We start from the raw sequence: 21,531 nt of genomic DNA, 5'->3' as shown, positions 1-21,531 counted from the left end.
TCCATCTGAGTCCCTTCTCCATCCTTCCCATTCCTTCTGCTCCACATCAGACTGTAAAGGGAAAGGGGGTTTTAGAATGTTCTATGATGTTCACACCAACTCATTTGTACACAGTGTTGTTTTCATTACTCATAATCAGATATGTGTTCCTATTTTCTTATATCTGATGTTGTGAGGAATCTAATAATTCTATGGTGACCCTAAGAACTTTTGTCCACAAAGCCAATTTAGTTTGAAGCTAATCCATATAATAGATGCTTTCTTAGAGCAAAGGTTTGTCATCCCTGCCTGGCAGTGCTGACCTCTGTCAGCAGCCCCAGCCTCGGTCCCCGGACCACTGCTACTGGGACAGGGTCCAGGACTGAGTCAGGGTGAGACCTCTGTCCCTTCACACTCCAGACAGGAGCTCTGTGATTTCTCAGAGGACCCACTGTTGAAGGGAGGAGTGACTGCTTAGCTCCTCCAAATAAGACAAGAAGGGGTTTCACTGAGGAAGGAAGAAATGTTTGCGGGGATGGGGTTAGATTTGGGATGAACTACATAGCTGGAGCCAGGAGGTGAAGGACACACCCATTTCATCATTTAGTCCTCAGGTTGACAGAGAAGAGATTTATGACTGAGGTCACCAGAGACATGAGGGAGCTGGTTTGGTGAAAGGCCTCAACTCCTCTCACTCAGTGACTCAGTCACCGGTCATTGGTCGGCATTAAGGTCCCAGCACCTGCCTCTTTCAAGACCTCTCCCAGGGGACATCAGGGTGACCATGAGGTCAGAAGAGAAAGAAAGCTAATTTGCATGAAGCACCTTCTTCTCCTCATGCATCTGGGAGGCATGAAAAAGCCCAAGGACACCATATTCCACCCCAGGAGCCTGAGGAGACCATGTCCTGTTAGTGTCCCCATCATGGCCTGGGCGGTGCTTCTGTTTGGGCACCTTGCTTATGGCTCAGGTCAGAGGAAGGGACTCTGAATCTTTTTGGGGGACACATGAATTCGGAGTCTCAGAGTGACCCTTGTCTCCCATAACAATACCTGTGTCTCTCCTGTCTGTTTTAGGTGTGGATTCTCAGACTGTGGTGACACAGGAGCCATCACTATCAGTGTCTCCAGGAGGGACAGTCACACTCACCTGTGGCTTTAGCTCTGGCTCAGTCTCTCCAGTAACAACTACCCCAGCTGTATCAGCAGACCCCAGGCCAGGCTCCCCGAATGCTTATTTACAGCACAAACAGCCACCCCTCTGGGGTCCCTGACCGCTTCTCTGGATCCATCTCTGGGAACAAAGCCGCCCTCACCATCACAGGGGCCCGGCCTGAGGACGAGGCTGACTATTACTGTGCTCTGTATATGGGTAGTTACGCTTCCACAGTGATGTAAACCCATGGGGAAGTGTAACCAAAACCTCCTCATATGCCCAGAATGGCTCAGCCTCAGAGGCAGAAGGAAACAGTGAGGGTGGAAATTATCAACACACCATGGGGAAGGGGCTCCATGACCCCGTTCTGTCCAGTGGTTCATCACCATGTGCCTCCTGCAGTCTCTCCCAGGGTGTGTTCATCCCTCCAGTGTGACTCCTGAGAGACAAGGCTTCCTCTCTACCACTCTGTCTGTAATGATGGGGAGTGGGCTCAGCTCCAAAATATATCAACCCAAAGTGAGACTCAGAGACCCCACTGTTCCCTGTATCACTCATTATTCAAAGACCATTACCAAATATATTCTTGTTCATTCATATGGCTCTGCAGACCACATGAATATTTTATTTAGCATTGAAATGTGAGCATTACTGGGACCTTGCCGGGAATGTAATTCCCCAAACCAGAACTACTGAGTCAGAAAGTTGTGTTGCTGTGCAAGATTCTTTGTTTATCAAGCTTGCCAGGAAATTTTTATGAACATTAAAGTTTGAGAAGTACCTCAACTTTTATTATTGTGAAATTATCCCTACCAATTTCTGTTTAAAATTCAATCAGGTTAACATTCCAGGACACAATGTCTCCTATTCAAAAATCCAGAAAGACTCAGAAGGAGATTCAAAATCTTAAGCCATCGCTGAAAACTGTGACTTGACTTCAAACAACAACCAGAAATTGGGAGGATGTTCCACCAGCATAGGTTCTCTAAGGATGCATTCTGTAGCTCATGGGAGCATTTGTGCTATTAGAAGTCATCTTATTTAGAACTGGCTTCCAGAAACCCTCATACCACCCTCTGAGCTGAGTCCCCTGGTGCCAGGACAGGAGGTGCAGGGCTGCAGGTTGTGTTGCTGCATGAGCGCCCCCTAAGGGGCCAGCACTGGGCTGGGGGGGGGGTGAGAAGTGCCCTGTGGATTCTGTTTCACTTACTTGTCTCCCTTATGAAAAAATGTTATTAGAAAAGTTTTATGTTGAGACAATACAAAATAAATTTAAAGGAAAAAAATCATTATGTAGAGTGTGATAGGAATACTTATATACGTGTGTGTGTGTGTGTGTGTGTGTGTGTGCATATTTTCTCTGTTTATTGTGAAATTGGTTCCTGGATTGGCTCTAGGAACAGAAAAAGGATATCATGGGGAAAATTTATGAAATCTGGATAAAGCCTCCAGTTTAATGAGTATTATATGCCAAGGATAAGTTCTATGATTGTGCTTTTGCAGGATTTTAATGTTAGAGCATTGTGGATGAAGGTTATATAAGAGGTTTCTGTACTAACTTTTTAAGCTTTATGGAAATGTGAAATTATTACAAAACTAAAACTTTTAGAACACACACACAGACACACAACAAACACACACACATACACAGACACACTCACAAACATACACACACAGGCACACACGCACGCACACACACACACACAGGAATAAAAATATTCTCTATTCCCTCCCCTGATGATAAGGACCCAAACCATAATTTTTGTGCTGTATGAGGGGCCACAGCAGCTAATACATTTTTCAAACTCAAACAAAGGTCTTATGCTATATTTTTATATTCTTATTCTCTAAAGAAACAAACATTTAGAAAATATTAATTGTTACCTGCCATTAACCTGCTGGATGGTCATATAAGTCATTCCCCCAGAATCTGTTATCAGTCCCATTACCGGGGTAAACCATGGGGAACAGGTACCAGGAATATTTACGGTTTGGGTCAATATGAAGTGTCCCATTCTTCCCAGATCTTCTCTCTTATAAGTAAGAATCCTAAGTACAGAATTCAACCAAAAGCATAGTTAGACTCTAAAAGGTAAAAAGAGGAGGCAGACTTCTTACATAATCAGTACTGGAGGAACAACACTGCAGGCATATCCTTGGGTCCTTATTACCTCCCTACAAACAGGGCAGGGCAGGACAGGAACATCAAAACCTGAAACACCAAAGGTACAGGGAAAACATACACACACACACACACACACACACACACACACACACACACACACACACACACCTCCAAGAAAACTCTGTCTCCCTAGCCAAAGAATCTGGGAATAAGGAGGCCTATTCAATAAAAGTCTTTTTGACAAGATACACCCACCACCTTCATACACTAATAGAATCCCCGAACTGCACCCTCATTCATGGGTTTCAGGCATGCTGATCAGGGACCTGGTTTCCATCTCCTACTAGAAGAAAAGGCGACACCCCCGTGGCGCACCTATTGGTTTGTCAGTGGGTCAGTGGAAAGTTGAGCCTCCATCCCGTCAGAAACTCAACAAACCTGAGGCAGCAGGGCTGCCAGGGCTGGTTAACACTCCAGTCCTCCCATCCATGGGGCAGGCAGCACAGTGAGGACCTGAACTTGAACTCCGTCTCCTAGCAATGAGACTGAATGAGGAGGTACAAGGCAGATCTAGTCTGCTCTCCTGCGCCCCCTGCAGGTGACTGTGGGAACCAGTAAGTGCTGAGGTTTGACCTCCACCTGGAATTAACAGTATTGAATAGGGGTGGGAGGAAAGGGAAGGCAGGGCTGCTGTTGCCCCCTCCCCTCTCTGGTATCAGTGACCAGAGGGCCCAGTAGTGATGTGAGCACTCAGCCCCACTACAGCCAGACAGCTCTACTATGCACTGTGCTCCCCTCCCTGAGGTCTGCCGGCCCAGCAGGGGGCTTGTCTCACACCCCACTAGATGGGAATCAGCTGATGACAACCACTGCACCACCATCCTCAGGAAGGCGCCAGCAGCACAGAGCAGTGGGAGTCAGTGCTAAACCTTTGCTGGGACTGAACATACACCCCTGACGTATGGCTGCAGCTCATCAGGAGGGTCACCTGGTTAAAGGAAGACTAAATGGGACCCAGAGTCTCCTACTTTAATTCCCCCAAATGTCCAGCATTTCATGAAAATATGTCATTTGTCATGTCAATATCCAGGGAAATCTAAACTTGAAAATGAAAAGAGACAATCTATTGATATCAACACTGAGATGACTCAGGTGATGAAATATGTGACAGATTTTTTTTTAGGAAACAATCATAAAATCCGTTTGACAAACAACTAAAAACACTCTCCAGGGAGCTGAGGAGGACGTAAAGGGACATCCCAGAGACCAGCACCAGAATGGAAATAGAAGTCATAAAAAGAAACCAAATGGAAATGTATTAGTGAAAAATACAATAAATAGAATTTAAAAAGAAACTTCACTGGAAGGATCAAGAATGCATACTGCTTATTTACTATTACATTTATTTGTTTCTTATATGTTTATAGATTGTTTTTTGAAGTACACAGCGGGCTACCATTCCTTCTGCATAGTTCCCACCTCCATAAACAGTCTCTTCAGGACACCACCAGGGGGCGCTGTTGATCTTCTCAGAGCTGCAAGGTCTGGAATCAACTCAAATGGTTCTAATTGAATGAGCCCTGAGCCCAGGCTCATGGCCTGAGTTAGAGGTCACAGCAGGTGCTTCCTCTCAAAGGACAGACTCAGAGCTCACAACCACCACAGCGCCTTTCTGAGAGTGAAGCTACAAACTGGGCTGAGGACCCAAAATCAGATGGTGCTGTGGGCTCATATTTGCATAATTCTCCACCAAACATACCCTTTACCCAGGGAGCTGAGGAAGAGATAAAGGGACACCCCAGAGACCAGCACCAACATGAGGCCAGGGGACATTGGAAAGTCTTCACCATGACCCGGATTCCTCTCCTCCTTCTTCACCTCCTCACTCACTGCCCAGGTTCATGGACATTTCAGAGACCAGCCTTTGGAGGGATCCCTCTGCCTTTATTCTTCATTACTAATATGTGTCTGTTTTCATTTCAGGGTCCAGTTCTCAGGAGGTGGTGACTCAGGAGCCCTCACTGACATGTCCCCAGGAGGGACAGACACTCTCACCTGTGGCTCTAGCACTGGAGCAGTCACCAATGGTCACTGTCTACCCTCTTTCCATCAGAAGTCTAGCCAAGTCCCCAGGACATTGATACAATCAATAAACTCTCCTGGACCCCCATCTGCTACTCAGGCTTCATCCACGAGGGCAAAGCTACCCTGACCCTATTGGGGATCCAGCCCAAGGAAGAGGCTGAGTACAACTGCTGGCTGCTGTCCAGTGGTGCTTGGCACAGTTATAGAACCAGAGGAGGTACCAAGACACAACCTGCCCTTGAAAAAGCTGGGGGACAAATATGGTCATGTGATATGAGATCATGTTACTGGGCATCTGACCTCCAGGGAAGCCTATTGTTTACCATCCACAGAGAGAATGTAGAGGGAAGAGTCTGAATTGATTTCCATTCTTGTTTGACTTCTAAAGTGGAGGAAGTAAATGAATAATTTGGGAAGAAGAAGTCCAGGAACAGCAGGATTCAATTGTTTCATATTCCAGAAGGAACAGTACAAGGTGGATGAGATTCAGGGCTGAGGACAAATACATGTCATCCAGGAAAAAACAGCCACCGATGACAGACATTGTCAACTAAGAGCTAAGGGAAGAATCTCTCCTTTTGAATATAATAAAATTTCATTTTAGGTTGCATTTGAAGCAATGCAAACATACTACATACAATTATTTTTAAGTATTAAATATACATAACATTTTTTGAAAATGATTTTTTCCCACATGATAAACGTATTCCTGAATTTTAGAGCATTTCTTACATCTTTGATCTCAATATTCCAAAACTATGATAATCCTTTTTGTTCATATTTCTGTTTTATTCATTGCTATTTTCATTGAAGAAAGATATATGATTCTCCATGTACTGGAAAGTATAAGAAATGTTTCAGTGACTGTTGAATATAATGAAGATTGTAAGTGATAATGCAAAATTATACTTCCCACCAGTTTTGATTGTTCACTAGTATCAGTATCAGTAAGCCATGATAATCACCTTGTTATTAGCACACTTCTGGTGACTTCTGTGGATCTTTTGAGGTCTGGGCAGAAGTCCTCTATTCTGAATGGGAAGCCTGTAATACATTGTTCCTGATGTAAAATGTCCCAAAAAGGAAACAGGAAGTTTGCTGCTGCACATTTATGTTTAGCAGAAAAGACTGAGATGTGAGGAACAACTAACATACAAATACAGCCAGTGTCTCAGAGCCTGTGTTGGAGCAGCAGTTCCCACCTCAGCTGTGTGCATGAGGCAGGTGAGGTCTTGTTATCTAAATGGATTCTGACTCAGTGGATCTGGAGTGGGGCGTGAAGTTTCGCATTTTCTACAAACTTCCAACTGCCCTCAAATCCACATACATGTTTTAATAAGGACAAGTCTATAAAAACAGTCAACAATAAGGGGAATCCTTGACAGACAAGAATCTAAGAGAAAATTCTAGCAGAGAAACAGTAGGTTGTGATTAAGGAAAAATATAATTATCTGCACAAAGCCAATCAGAGGACAGATGCAAAGGTGGGAGTAAGCTCCCCTTTCTCTAAAGAACAAAGTTAACCCCCACCGCAGCCTGCTCCTCTGGGATCCTTGCCCATCTGCTGTGGGCTTCTCTCCTGGGCTTTTCTCAAGAGCACACCGTTCCCCCCCCCCCTCACCTTCTCTGATTCATGACTTTTCTTCCCAAATCCTGGTTTCTCTCCCTTTCTTGCTGCAGCCTACTGTCCTGTGACATCCTCAGTTTGTCACCAAGGTCTTTCTATCAGAAAGGTCATGGACATGTTCCCAGACCTTGCCCGGACCTGACACTCACTTCCTTTTCCTCTGTCTGAGCCTCTCTAACCCCTTAGATTCTGAGAGCCGCAAGTGGGCTCATTCTCCTCTTTTACCTCCACTAATGCCTCCCCCTCTATTTCCAGGTTTCTCCTATTTCTACTGACTGCAGTGAACTGCTCTGTGTGCTAATCCATCCTCCCAAATACCCACTAATCCTCCTACCTGCCCATCAAGGAGGAATCAGGGAGGGAGAGAAAACCTGGCTTCCTGGGGACCTTGGGAGTGAATTCATGACAGAACTGTATGTGCTCTCATCTCTTGTATGTTCCACTATGTGTACATGAGGAAACTGTGGGGCTCTCAGCTGGAACACAAGGCTGTCCCCTGGTCTCTGCTCAGTGCTCACTTGGCCCAGGAACTGGATCCCCTCTGGGCCCCGAGGAGCCTCAGGCCAAACCCACCCCAGGAACATCACTCACAGAAATGACAGGGAACAATGAAACATACAGTGGGCATCCAGGGCATAAGGAGGAGTTTGGTTGGCTTGAAGAAGGAACAAATTTGCATAAAGAACCTTTTGTTCTGTTCTGAGGGGATAAGAGAGCCCTGCAGCCTGTCAGCCTCAGCAGAGCTCTGGGGTGTCTGCGCCATGGCCTGGACTCCATGCTTCCTCCTCACCCTCCTCCTTCACTGCTCAGGTCAGGATGTGCTGCGCATCCTGACTCCCCAGCTCACTCAGACCCCTCCCACCACATGAGGGAGATGTCTTTTCCTCTTGTTCTTCCTCCAGGGAATAATGGGTGTCTGTGTTTCAGGGTCCCTCTCCCAGCTCGTGCTGACCCAGCCGGCCTCTGCATCTGCTTCCCTGGGAGCTTTGGCCAAGCTCACCTGCACCTTGAGCAGTGGCTACAGTAGCTACAGTGTGGCCTGGTACCAACAGGGCCCAGGAAAGGGCCCCCGGTTCCTGATGTGAGAGGGCACCAGGGGTGTTGTTGGGTCCAAGGGGGATGGGGTCCCTGATCGCTTCTCAGGCTCAGGCTCTGGTCTGAATTGGTACCTGACCATCTACAACATCCAGGCAGAAGATGAGGCTGACTACTACTGTGAAGCTAAGTATTACAGTGGGGGCAGCTATGTGTAACCCACAGTGACACAGGCAGAGGAGAAGTGAGACAAAAACCTCTCCTCACTCGCCCTGCCCACCCTGCCCTCCCATCGGCCTGGCTCACGGTTCAGAGGGAGCCTCCTGACCCTGCCTTGAGAGTGTCCACTTTTCCAGGTAGTTTGGTGACTGAGCACCTGTCTATGAGGAGGGTCTGCCATTGTACAACCTACCTGATCTTGGTCCACAGAGAGTGTTTCCCTGATTTTAAAAGACTTTCTCAGCTACTTTTTGAAAATGAGAGCTTGTCCTTGCACATGACGCATTGTCACCACCTCCTGATGGGGTTTGGTTTCCAGTGTAGAGAGCCATTGACAGGGGCACTCACGGCACATTTCATCAACATCAGCTCCTCTCTGTCTTCCATCCTTATTCAGTATCTGTGAGCTTCCCACTAACCCAAGACCCTGAATATATCTCTAAAGATACATGACCTTGAACCTGATGCACAGGGTCACATGTGCACATGTGGTCACCAGAACTTCACCCGCTTCCATTGCTTCCATGTGCATAAGGAGGTGACTCTGCTCTGAATGACTGTTATGGCCCCAGGCTGAGAAGTGCCACCAGGAATGACTGAGGTTGGTGAGGTGACAGGGAGGGGCCTGTGGGGCTTGTGAGAGGCCAGATTCAGGCTCCACTCTCTGCAGGACTAGACCTTGGATGCCTCGTTCACCACTCAGAGGAAGTCCAAATGTTATAGAAAACCCACTATTTGTACTGTGACAGAGGAGTGTGTTACAATTAATATCCACACTGGCCATCCATCATTTCTGGACAAAGAATTGAGGGTCTTATAGAAGAAATCTGTGTGTCACTAACAATTGCATTTGGAGAATAACATAATTAGTGAGATTTGAGCTCGCTGGCAATTCCAGTCTGAGTGTTTGATTCTGAGGCATAATCAGATGAAACTGAGGGCTTTATTTAAAACCATGTAACCAGAGGGAAGACTATGTTCTCTCTAATCCTAATTTTCAAATTAAATGGTCATTAGGAAAAGTCCTCCATGCTCTGTAGTAAGTCACATTTTTCAAGGTTATCATAATTAAAGAAGATCTGGAATTCAAATGCTATGGAATATCCATGTATCTGCCTCTGTCCTGGGTCTATGTCACCATGCAAGCATCATGCTCTCTGCAACCTGAGTGGAAAGATGAAATGTTTAAACATAAAGTAATAACATAGTTTACAATCACTCTTCATGAGACTGTAAATCAATATGACAGAAAGGAAATATGATTTGAATAATATTTTTATCTTTTGATCAGCATTGCTGCTGTTCGATTTTTCTTAGGAAAATGACCATACAAGTGGTCAGTTACAAGTTTTAAGAATTTTTTGTAAATTATATCAAAGAAAACCAAAGTTCCACTATCTCACAATGGCCAGACTTCTCCAGCAGGTGATGTGTGAGCCTGGACCTGAAGGCAGAGGGTCAGGCATCAGGAGCAGGAGGGTCAAAGGGAAAGGGACAGTGTGGTCCAGGTTAGTGTCTCTTTACAAGTGGGACCGGCTTGTGCTCTTGTACAGTCTCCATGGAGAGAGGTGAGGCAGGAGGCTGGGAAGAAACGATGACCACACCCAGAGATACCTTGAATGGAGTGCTTAATGTTTTACTTCATATTGACAGAGGAAATCTAAGGGAGGTTTTAAAGCACAGAGATGCCTTTATCAGGTCCCTGTATCTGAAATATGTCTCTGATTATGGTGTGAGGAGTGATGTAAAGTTAGGGCAAGCTGGTAGGGAATGGAAACTGAGGGACTCTGCATGGCCAGGTGAGCAGGGCGGGCACCTGCTCCCGGGCAGCTGAAATGGAGCAGGTAAGTGTGCAGTCAGAGGGGAGGCTGTGGACAGAGCAGGGGGAACATCCAGTGTCCACATCCTGTGAGAGGAGAAGGGCTCTCAGCCATCAGGAGTGGCTCCAGATCCTCAGGGTGAGTAAGAAGTTGAAGTCGTCATCCAAGAGAGGGCATGTCTGTGTTACTGTGACTCTGCTCACTGTGACTCTGTTCACTGTGTGTTTCTGCTGCTGAAATTAAAGCTACTGAAGACTGGCGATTGATTGGTTTGTCTGTTCATTTATATTTGCCTACTGGGAAAACTTGTGAAAAAAGAATAATGGGCTTATGAGGTTTGTATTGATACAGAAGATAGTTCTGCTCTGGAAGAAGTGGGTGATGGCAGCCAATAAGTGATTCTCTGAGACGTTATGTGCCTGTCAGTTCCATTTCCTTCTGTAATATGTAATAAGGAAGCATTAAGATGCATTGCTCCTTCTTGACTATGTCAATTAGTTAGGTAATCGAATCAGCATAAAAAAGAAAAAAAAGTAAAAAGAAGAGAAAAAAAAAAGAAGAAATTAGAACACGCCAATTTCAGTGGGAGTTATTGGAAACCATTGCTTTAATGCACATGAGTTTGGTAACACTAAAAATGTAAACTCCAAATTGTATACCAATGGAAGTATTTGATTTTTGTAGTATCTGCTCTGTGGGTGCCAACACCTTAATTTGTCATTTGTGTGCATGTTTCCAAATCCCATGGAACAAGACCCCTTATGAAAGTTAAAAACTCTACAGTAATCATGGGCAGCACTGTGGGAATCACAGTACGTATTTGAGCACCAGGCCACATGGGTGTGTGAATAGAGACAGTGACCTGGTGCACAAAGCAGCTGAGCTCTCAGGGCTTTTTTAGGCCATGTGGAGGTGTGTGCCCTGTGACCAGCAGGGGGCACTGTGGAACTGCTCTGTGGTCCCTAAGCAACTGTTCAGTGAAGGACCATTCACTCAAAGGAGCCTGGACCTGAGAGGGGTCCGTGCCCTGTTCTCCCTAATGGGGACTCAGCAGCTGTGTCCTCTCTGGCCTGGCAGAGGCCCCTGAGCAGAGACCTTTGTGCTGTCTCCAGGATCCCCCTGGAGATGAAGCCAAACTCCATCCTCCTCAGTCTGAGGTGTGACTTGAACTCTAGCACCAGGGCTCAGGGAGGGTCTGGGCTATCACTGGATGAACACACATTTGCATGGACAGCCCCTCCTCTGGCAGAGGGTGGAGAAGAAAAGGAGGCCTGGGGCAGCCCAGCCCCACTGTGGGCTCAGGGACTGGGTACACCATGGCCTGGACTCCTGTCCTCCTCCTGCTCCTCTCTCACTGCACAGATAGGAACAGGGCTTGATTTTCCAGGGTGTCAGTTCCCAGCCTGTGGAAGCCCCTCTATCTCAGCCCTGAGAAATTTCATGCTGGTCTCTGCCCCATCTCTCATTATGTCTGTGTTTGCAGGTTCCCTCTCCCAGCTTGTGCTGACTCAGCCGCCCTCCCTCTCTGCATCTCTGGGAACATCAGCCAGACTCACCTGCACACTGAGCAGTGGCCACAGTGTTGGGGGCTACCACATATTCTGGTACCAGCAGAAGCCTGGAAGCCCTCCCTGGTATCTCCTGACATTTAAATCAGACTCAGATAAGCACCAGGGCTCCAGGGACCCCAGTCGCTTCTCTGGATCCAAAGATACCTCGGCCAATGCAGGGCTTCTGCTCATCTCTGGGCTCCAGCCTGAGGATGAGGCTGACTATTACTGTGCTCTAGGTCATGGCATTGGGAGCAGATTTAGTTACTCACAGTAACATAGATAATGAGGAAGTGAGACAAAAACCCCTGGGTCCACAGAACTTTGCTCTGAGCCTCTGTTTTTGAGGAACTTCTTTGGACACACCTGTTGGGGAGACTGTTGGGAGCCGGCTGCACCTCAGTGTCTGACATGGCCAAGCACACTGCCATTGTAAATTCTGAAGCGCTGACTGAGAAACAGATACTACTTTATCTTTTAAGAGATTTATATTCCCCTTTAGACACCCTCAGTAGGATGAAGACCTGATACCTCTCCCAATATTAATTTATCAGGGCAGCCAGGAAATGCCCTGAACACCTGCTCTACTGGGATGAGTTGATGCTCAGGATTCCAGGATGTGTCTCCTCTCTGTCAGCAGCTCAGCCCCCTGACCATGTCTGGCTCCAGGCAGCACATGAGGCTGATTGTTGCACTTATTTTGCGACAGCAGCCTCAGTGCTGCTTATGCGGTGATCACAGTCCATGGGGACATGAGATACATCCTCACTTGTTCTCTCAAGTCTTGGCTGTTATTCATTCAGTCACCATCTGTCACACTTCCAGCCAGGCTGGACCTCTGCTGAAGTCTTCTGTCTCACCCCAGGGCCTCAGGGCTCTGACCTCGGAGACACAGTCCCCTTTTATCTCCACCTCTTCACGACTCAGATTTGACAGAAACTTTGAGGTCCAGTTGACCTTGGGTAATAGAAATATATTCCTCTAGTCACTGGGTGGCAGAGTGAACAATTAATTTATCTCTCCTGAAAATGCTGGACACAAGTGTAAGGCTGTAACTGTGCCCACCCAGAGAAATGCCTGACCAAACATCACTGTGTCCTGTGTGCCGTGTCTGTGTTTGGTGTTCCCATCACTAAGATGGCTCCACGTTTCTATGAAGAGTCCCCTCGTGTAGTTTCACAGGGCAGGACCAGATCCATGATACAAAATTCAAAAACTCATGATTAAAAAAAATCAAGCCATTTCAGAAAAACAAGTTTATACATTGTATTCAGCCAAGAATTGAAGGTGTTATGTTCCCATTGTTTTTCCATCCATATTTTTAACTGCAATTTCCATCAATATCCTCTTTTTAAGAAACACAAACTTTTAAAAGTATATAGAGATTGTAGTGTCATCTTCAGAATGGCATCATCATGGAGGTTTTTAATCAATCTTTTTTACATGGATTTTATAAAACCAACACACATCTGTGTTATGTACAGTTTGGTAAGTGCTGGCTAATACATAAAATCTTTTAATCAACCCCACAATTAAGACATAGCACTTCATTATCACCCATCCCCTTTCCTTGTTCACTTTTGGTCAAATCCCACCCATCCTGGCCCCAAGCATCTTCTTTCAGGCACTATAGATTAGTTTTTTATAAAAAGTCATCTCAGTGGGTCCTCCTGTGACATTCCTGGGTCATGAGTCAGTCACAAGTTCCAGCAGGCTGACCTGGTGCAGGAACAGACAGGGATCAGCACAGCTGAGGTCTCTGGAGGAGGGAAAGTCACCTGTCCTCCACCCAAGGTCAGTGAGCACCCCTGTGAGCCTGGACAGGAGACTATGATGGCTTTGGACCACATGCTGAGGGAGAAGGAAGATCTGGAACCAAAAAGAATCTTAAGTGCATTTCCAGTGTTTCCCTTGAGAAAGGAGAAAGGAAGTCAACTATTAAATCTGATCCACATCCTGAGACTTGGTCCAGGAGAACCATCCAGAAGATAGCAGAGGGAAAAGAAAGCTGCTTGAGGTTTGCAGAGGCCAGGAAGTGAAGGAGACTTAGAAAGGCCTGGGTCCAAGGCACAGACCAGCTCCTGAGCGCAGCCTGGTCAGCCCAGCCCCTCTGACCATCCTCCCAGAGAAATCCTGTTCTCTTGTTACTCTCAGCTGCTCCCAACCCTCTTGTAGAAGACTTTATGTTCAGCACAAAGTGGTAAAAAGTAAGATTCATATCTCCATCCTAACACCTGCCATCTCCCTGGTTCTCCTGGCCTGCCCCTCCCCCCCATGTCACACTCAGGAGAGGAATGGGGAGGAGGCACAGCCAGAATGCAGAGCTCCTCCCCCCTGGGGCTGAACGGGATCAGAGACACCCTGCCTCTCTCTGTCCCTGTGCAGCTCAGGAGCAGAGACTGGACATGTCTGTCAGCCTGTTCTCTCACTGCTTCTGATGGGGTCAATGGGAGGCCGAGGCTGCCTGGTGGGATACACTTTACCTACATGTGGGATGAGAGCTCTGGGTGCCTTGTTGTCACTCTTCTCTGGGTCTTTCCTAGCATATGTGCTACCCTTACCCCAACTGGTGTTAGAGGCTGTTTGAGAGGAGACCTGTGGCAATTGCACTGAGGTGACTCTGTGCAGGTGGGTTCCAGGCAGATCCCCAGGGAAGTGACCTGTTCAGGGTACCAGGCAGGAAATGGAAAGTAGAGACCAGGAGAGCAGATGCCGTGTAAGACAGGGAGACCTCGTGACCCTCAGCACATGATGGAAGGGCCTGCCTAGGAATCCTGCATCACAAGATTCAGGTATCAAGATGCTAGGACCAGGGAGTGTACAGAGCTAGGAAATCCCCTGGGGTTCATGAGGCCCCCTCGAATGGACTTCACAGAGGGAGGAGTCTCATGGTCATTGGGAAAGATGATTTAGGATGGACTGAGGTCATGGAGTCCAAGGGCACAGTGTGAGGTGGGGCTGATGACAGAGGCTGGCAGCCCCTGGAAGAAGCAGACACATCCCTGGGTGCCATGATGTCTCTGTGCTTTATTGTTAAGGCCAATGGGCAATTATAGCCACCATGTCCTGACAAAGGCAAAGCAATGGAGAGCCCAAGCCTCAGCAACAGGGGCTGGTCCCACAGCAGGTATCAGGCTGGATCAGCTGACCTTCGGGATGGTAGAATAATGTATCTGCTGGAATTATAACATAGGCAGCATATTACAAACTGAAATGGGTAATTATAATGACAAATTATAGTCTCATCTTCTGTAGGACATCAGAGAGCTGCTATTATAACAAGAACTGAGTCAGTGGGATTCTGGAGGGAACAGTTTTAGGGTTTTGTGCTCATTTGTGTAGATGCTTAGATCCTATGGGAAATTTTAGAATAAAAGTTTGCAGCATCAGAGAGTCATCGTCTAGTCTAGGAAAATAAAAGGTGTGGTGGATTGGATTGATTTTCGATGCCAAGTAAGAAACTAGCTTTGACATTAGTTATTTTATTGGAAAATTGTAAGACGTCTGAGTTTTTAAAAAAATTTTATTGGGGAATTGGGGGAGGGGAACAGCGCTGGGGAATCGGGGGAAGGGGAACAGACAAGTTGCTGTCCTTTTGTTTTCGGTCTAGTTGTGGAGGACGTCGCTTCACTGGCCCAAGTTGGCACCATCATTGCAGTCTTCCTGGGCGAGGCAGATCAGTCACCAGCTTCTGGACGGCCACTCACAGCGGCTACTGGACGCTCATGCTGGTTGCTGGCTACACACGGTAGCTTATGACAACCCACTGCAGCAGGGGACTGCGGCTTATGCCGTCACCGGCGACTCATGGCAGCCCAGCTCCAGGTTGAGCTGTTTTTCACCATCTTAGCTGTAGAGGGCAGTGTCACTGGCCCTCATATATGGGATCTGAACCGGGGCCCTCTGGCATCCCAAGCCAGCTCTTAACCAACGCGCCACTCAGCCGGACCAAGATGTCTGAGTTTTAAATGGCAATCTAGTTCAGTTGGTTACCTCCCTTTGTTCCACCTCTTGGACATGTGCCATTTTACCCCTTCCCTGTCATTTTCTTACAGCCAACCAGAATGTCCCCTTGCCAGGTCTCTCTGTCCCAAGTTCTGTTCCAAACTCTGACCTAGAACTTCCCGTGGAGCTAAATCTCTAAGGTGCTGCACTGACAAAGGCACAGCTGGGGTTTAAAATGAGCCAGCACATGTGGGTGAAGTTGCAGGTTGGCCCCACAGGGGTCCCTGCTGGACACCCAGGCCCTGATCCTTCCACATACTCGCAGCAGCCTCATGGTTGTTCAGGGTCCTCTCTGCCCTGCTCTGGGAGGCAGGCATGCTGCACCTTCTACGTCCTCCTCTGTGGTGCTCTGTGTCCCCAGTGAGCTCCTGTTCACACTCAGCACCCAGAGCAAGCCCCCTCCTCTGAGTCCCCCGAGGGGACAGATCCACTGTGATCTCAGTTCCCTGTATTGTGTCCTCAGCTTCACAGTGGTTCCCATGCTCTCCTGGGCCAGAGTTCATGTGTGCCCCTCTCTGCACGGCTGCCCACCATCAAGGCCCTAATCAGTGACAGTCACACCAGGACCGCACCTGCATAGTTCCCTGCAGGGATGATTCTCAGGTGTGAGACACACAGAGGTCAAGGAAACGGGAAAGTCAGATATTGAAGCCTCTTGAGAGGAGGGGGTTCACCTCATGACCAGCAGGTGGCGCGACCAGACCATTATGGGGGTTTTCTGCAGGACAGGCGCTCCCAGCCAGGCAGGCCTCCACTGACAGAAGGCCCCAGGACTGGACCCATTGCTTCTTGTTGGGACTGGGCAGGCATGTACTCTTGAGGCCTGGCCAAGGCCCCTCCATGTGGACCTGTGTATGGTCCCAGCAGCTGCTTTCTCAGAGCCCCATCCGTAAGGGACACTAGGGCATCAGGCTGCCTCCCTGTGCAAGTGCCCCAGACCCTGTCAGTGCACTTGGGAGAAAGGCAGGAGGTGGCGACACATTTGCAAGAGCAACCCCTCCTGTATGAGGCCAGCTGGAAGGGGATAAGTGCAGCCTGAGCAGCCCAGTACCAGCTCTGTGGCCTAAGAAGGGGCTGTGTGCACCATGGCCTGGATCCTGGTCCTCCTCGTGCTCCACTCTCACTGCACAGGTGGGGACAGGCCTCAGAGACCCAGGGTAGCTGCACCCTGACCCCTCTGTTCTGTTCACTGAAGATGTATCTCTGTTTTCAGGTTCCCTCTCCCAGCCTGTACTGACTCAGCCGCCCTCCCTCTCTGCATCTCTGGGATCAACAGCCAGACTCATCTGCACCTAGGACAGTGGCATAAGTGTTAGTGGTAAAATCATATATTGGTTCCAGCAGAAGCCAGGGGGCCCTCCCCGGTTTCTCCTGAGATATAATACAGACTCAATAAGCACCAGAAATCTGGGTTCCCCAGCCACTTCTCTGGATCCAAAGACACCTTGGCCAATGCAGGGCTTCTGCTAATCTCTGGGCTCCAGCCTGAGGACAAGGCTGACTATTACTGTGAGACATGGGATGGCAACTCTAACAGTCACACAGTGTTGTAGACACACAATGAAATGAGACAGAAACCTCCTCTCTGTTCTCCAGGCCTGGTGCTGTTACCCTGCTTTGGGCCCTAACCAACTCAGGCTCAGCGTGTGGTCTGACTTCACCCGGCACCTGCTTTTCCTGGGCCACTAGTTCTGACCATGTCACATCCTTGTCTTCATTTCAACTTTTCGATTGATTTATTGCTCATGTATTCTCACTGTGCTCATGTTTTCATAGGCAGATATTCCCTGCTCAGAGATAAAAAAAATCTCCCAATGTCGACATTTGAGGAAGTCAAATCAGGTTGAGTCAGGCCATGTCCAGCTCAGGGTAGAGGAGTAAGATAAGCTTCTGATATGAGGGTTCTATTCTGAGTTTTGTGATACAAACCAATAGTCTGAAATGAAATGTATTTTATATACTAGCAGTGAGGAATCAAAATGTAAAAATAAAAACAATACTATTTAGAGGCCGAACTTGGTATCTGACAAGATGGCCGGGCTGCCCCGCAGGATGATCAAGGAAACTCAGCGTTTGCTGGCAGAACCAGTTCCCGGCATCAAAGCAGAACCAGAGGAGAGCAACGCCTGTTATTTTCATGTGGTCATTGCTGGCCCCCAGGATTCCCCCTTTGAGGGAGGGACTTTTAAACTTGAACTATTCCTTCCAGAAGAATACCCAATGGCAGCCCCTAAAGTACGTTTCATGACCAAAATTTATCATCCTAATGTAGACAAGTTGGGAAGAATATGTTTAGATATTTTGAAAGATAAGTGGTCCCCAGCACTGCAGATCCGCACAGTCCTGCTATCGATCCAGGCTTTGTTAAGTGCTCCCAACCCAGACGACCCGTTAGCAAATGACGTAGCGGAGCAGTGGAAGACCAACGAAGCCCAAGCCATAGAAACAGCTAGAGCATGGACTAGGCTATATGCCATGAATAATATTTAAATCGATCTGATCATCAGTGTGCATCATTTCTCCTGTTCTGCCAAGACTTCTTCCTTTTTTTGTTTGCATTTAATGGACACAGTCTTAGAAACATTACAGAATAAAAGCCCAGACATCTTCAGTCCTTTGGTGATTAAATGCACATTAGCAAATCTATGTCTTGTCCTGATTCACTATTGTAAAGCATGAGCAGAGGCTAGAAGTATCATCGGGATTGTTGCGAAACGTTTAAAAGCAGTGGCCCCTCTCTGCTTTTATTCATTTCCCTCATCATGGTTTAAGTATAAAGCACTGTGAATGAAGGTAGTTGTCAGGGTTAGCTGCAGGGGTGTGGGTGTTTTTCTTTGTTTTTGTTTTGTTTTTTTGAGGGGGGAGGTAGTTTTATTTTAACTTTATGGGCTCCTTCCTCTCCCCCCCTTTTATGGCGATCTAATTGCAATGGTTAAAAGCAACTAACCAGTTCTTTAGAATATGCTCTCTAGCCAAGTCTAACTTTATTTAGACGCTGTAGATGGACAAGCTTCATTGTTTGAACCAAAATGGGAACATTAAACAAACATCACAGCCCTCACTGATAACATTGTGACTTTGCTGTCAAGTGTAGAATTCTCCCTTCAAGAAAAAGCTTGTGACCATTTTGTATGGCTTGTCTGGAAACTTCTGTAAATCTTGTTTTAGTAAAATATTTTTTTTGTTATTCTAAAAAAAAATACTATTTATAAAAATATCAACGTGAAATATTTAAGGATAAATCTGAGAAAAAATGAAAGCCATGTACACTAAAAAGTACAGAACATTGTGAGGAAATTACATGAAACTTACATGGATATAACGAGTTTCTGGGTTGAAATACCCTATGAGCTTAATATACAATTTTTCTTCAACTGAATGAAAAACTCACTGCAAGGTCTTCGGGTAAATGTCCTTTCAATGAAGGAAGAGGTAGAAATTTCAGCAGAGAAATGGAAACTAAGAAAACACCCAGATTTGCCCCATGGGAAAGACTAATGAGACCAGTGTTGCCTGGACAATGCCTGAGACAGTCTGTCCAGTGGTAAACCTCAGGGATCCTGCTGCTAATATGACTCCCAGTGTATTCCCAAGGAGACGTGTACTAAGTGCACTGGCCCTTTACCTGTCATCATGTCAGTTGTTATGTCTTATTCACCTTTTATTTCTTATTTATTTTAACATTTTATAGTGACTTATGGAAACTGATGGTTTGCATTTTCAGCTTTCTAATCATTTTTCTTGTGTGTTAATACTTCTCATCTCAAAATTTGGTAGATATGAAATTACCTATATTTTCTACACTATCAGATTACATGCTTGTATAATAGAAAAATAATTTAATATGGATATTTTTCCATAATATGAATTGCAGCTCTCAAACACATGTGAACAGCAAAGGACATAATCACGCAAGTTTTACTAAACAATTTACTAATGATTCCAAAATGAAGACTGTAAGTCATGCTTTTATTTCACACTTTGATGACCAAATTGAGTGTCTCATTGTCACCAATTGCTGGAAAATTTTTACCCTCCTACTAGTCCCCTTCCATCCCAAGTCCATTCTCCACCCTTCCCATTCCTTCTGCTCCACATCAGACTGTAAAGGGAAAGGGGGTTTTAGAATGTTCTACGATGTTCACACCAACTCGTTTGTACACGGTGTTGTTTTCATTACTCATAATCAGATATGCATTCCTATTTTCTTATATCTGATGTTGTGAGGAATCTAATAATTTTATAGTGACACTGTGACCGTTTGTCCACAAAGCCCATTTAGTTTGAAGTTAATCCACATAATACTTGGTTTCTTAGAGCAAAGGAGATTTGTCATCCCTGCCTGGCTACTGGGACAGGGTCTAGCACTGAGTCAGGGTAAGACCTCTGTCCCTCCACACTCCAGACAGGAGCTCTGATTTCTCAGAGTACTCACTGTTGAAGGGAGGAGTGACTGCTAAGCGCCTTAGAAAAAGACAAGAAGAGATTTCACTGAGGAAGAAAGTAATGTTCCCAGGGAGAGGGTTAGATTTGCAATGAACTACAGAGCTGGGGCCAGGAGGTGGAGGACACACCCATTTCATCATTTTGTCCTCACGTTTCCAGAAAAGATATTTATGTCTGAGGTCACCAGGGACACGAGGGAGCTGATTTGGTGAAAGACCTCAGCCCCTCTTGTCACAAGTCATTGGTTGAGTTGAGGTCCCAGCATCTGCCTCTTTCAAGACCTTCCCCAGGAGACATCAGGGTGGCCCTGGGGTAAGAAGAGAGAGGAAGCTAATTTGCATGAAGCACCTTCTCCTCTTTATGGGTCTGGGAGGCATTAAAAGGCCCAAGGACACCACACTCCAGCTCAGGAACCTGAGGAGACAGTGTCCTGTGAGTCTCACCACCATGGCCTGGATGGTGCTACTGCTTCGTCTCCTTGCTTATGGCTCAGGTGAGAAAAAGGGTTTCCACATCCTTGGTGGGTACACACATACAGGGTCTCAGAGTTCCTGTGTCTCCCATAATACCTGTATCTCTCCTATCAGATTTAGGAGTGGATTCTCAAACTAGCCATCACTGTCAGTGTGTCCAGGAGGGACAGTCACTTACCTGTGGCCTTAGCTCTGGGTCAGCGTCTACCAGCGTCTATCCCAGGTGGTACCAACAGACACCATGCCTGGCTCCCCTCAGGCTTATCTATAACACGAACAGCCGCTTCTCTGGGGTCTCTGATCGCTTCTTTGGATCCATCTCTGGGAACAAAGCTGCTCTCACCATCACGGGGCCCAACTCATAGTCTGGATAAGGGTAGTTCTATTTACACAGTGATGTAAACCCATGGGGAAGTTCAATCAATACCTCCGTATATGCTTAGAATGGGTCAACCTTAGAGTCAGAAAGAAAAAGAGAGCATGGAATTGGTCAACAACACAATTGGAAGGGGGGTCCATGGCCCTGTTCTGAGAGACTGTGCTTCCTCTCTCCCTCTCTGCCTATAATGGTGGCAGGAGGAGGTGGGCTCCCCATTCGTTTGGGCTCTGCTCCAAAATGTGTCAACCAACAGTGAGACACTGAGACTCCACTGCTCCCTGTGTTGCGGGGAACCCAGACAAAGAGACAGGACACCAAGGCGTGGGAAGCAACTTTTACTAATGCTGGCACTGGCTCAGCAGATTCACATCCAGAGGCTGAGCCTCGACCTGGGCGGGACTCGGGATTACATACTCTGAGGTTTCCGGGTTCCTTATTAGTACATGTGGCCATTGTGCCAGTTCCTGACTGGCTCTCAGGTGAGGTAGGAATTTGGAAATGTTAAACGCAGAAGTCTTGCTGACCATACAGTTCAGGAATGTCTTTGTCTGAAGCCCACGCAAAATCCTCAGTGACCACATGGTTTGGGAAAGCCTTTGTCTAGGGCTCACTGCCACACCTGTAACGCTATTC

The 21,531-nt window shown here is 46.9% G+C and overlaps 1 protein-coding gene across 1 annotated transcript; it reads left to right on the top strand.

Moving 5' to 3' along the window:
* The first annotated feature begins 17,611 nt into the window (after positions 1 to 17,611).
* On the top strand, positions 17,612 to 18,246 carry LOC109378174 (ubiquitin-conjugating enzyme E2 N-like). The gene has a single exon (XM_019634636.1). The coding sequence runs from the start codon at positions 17,632 to 17,634 to the stop codon at positions 18,088 to 18,090; it is 459 nt and encodes a 152-aa protein (XP_019490181.1). The 5' UTR covers positions 17,612 to 17,631; the 3' UTR covers positions 18,091 to 18,246.
* The last annotated feature ends 3,285 nt before the right edge of the window (positions 18,247 to 21,531 follow it).

This window comes from Hipposideros armiger, unplaced genomic scaffold (assembly GCF_001890085.2).
Source record: "Hipposideros armiger isolate ML-2016 unplaced genomic scaffold, ASM189008v1 scaffold_1783, whole genome shotgun sequence".
Taxonomy (NCBI): domain Eukaryota; kingdom Metazoa; phylum Chordata; class Mammalia; order Chiroptera; family Hipposideridae; genus Hipposideros; species Hipposideros armiger.
Note: the sequence above shows the minus strand (reverse complement) of the source record. Positions and strands in the feature narration are given on the sequence as shown.

Coding starts and splice junctions, on each gene's coding strand:
- LOC109378174 (XM_019634636.1), top strand. CDS start 17,632: ATGGCCGGGCTGCCCCGCAGGATGATCAAGGAAACTCAGCGTTTGCTG.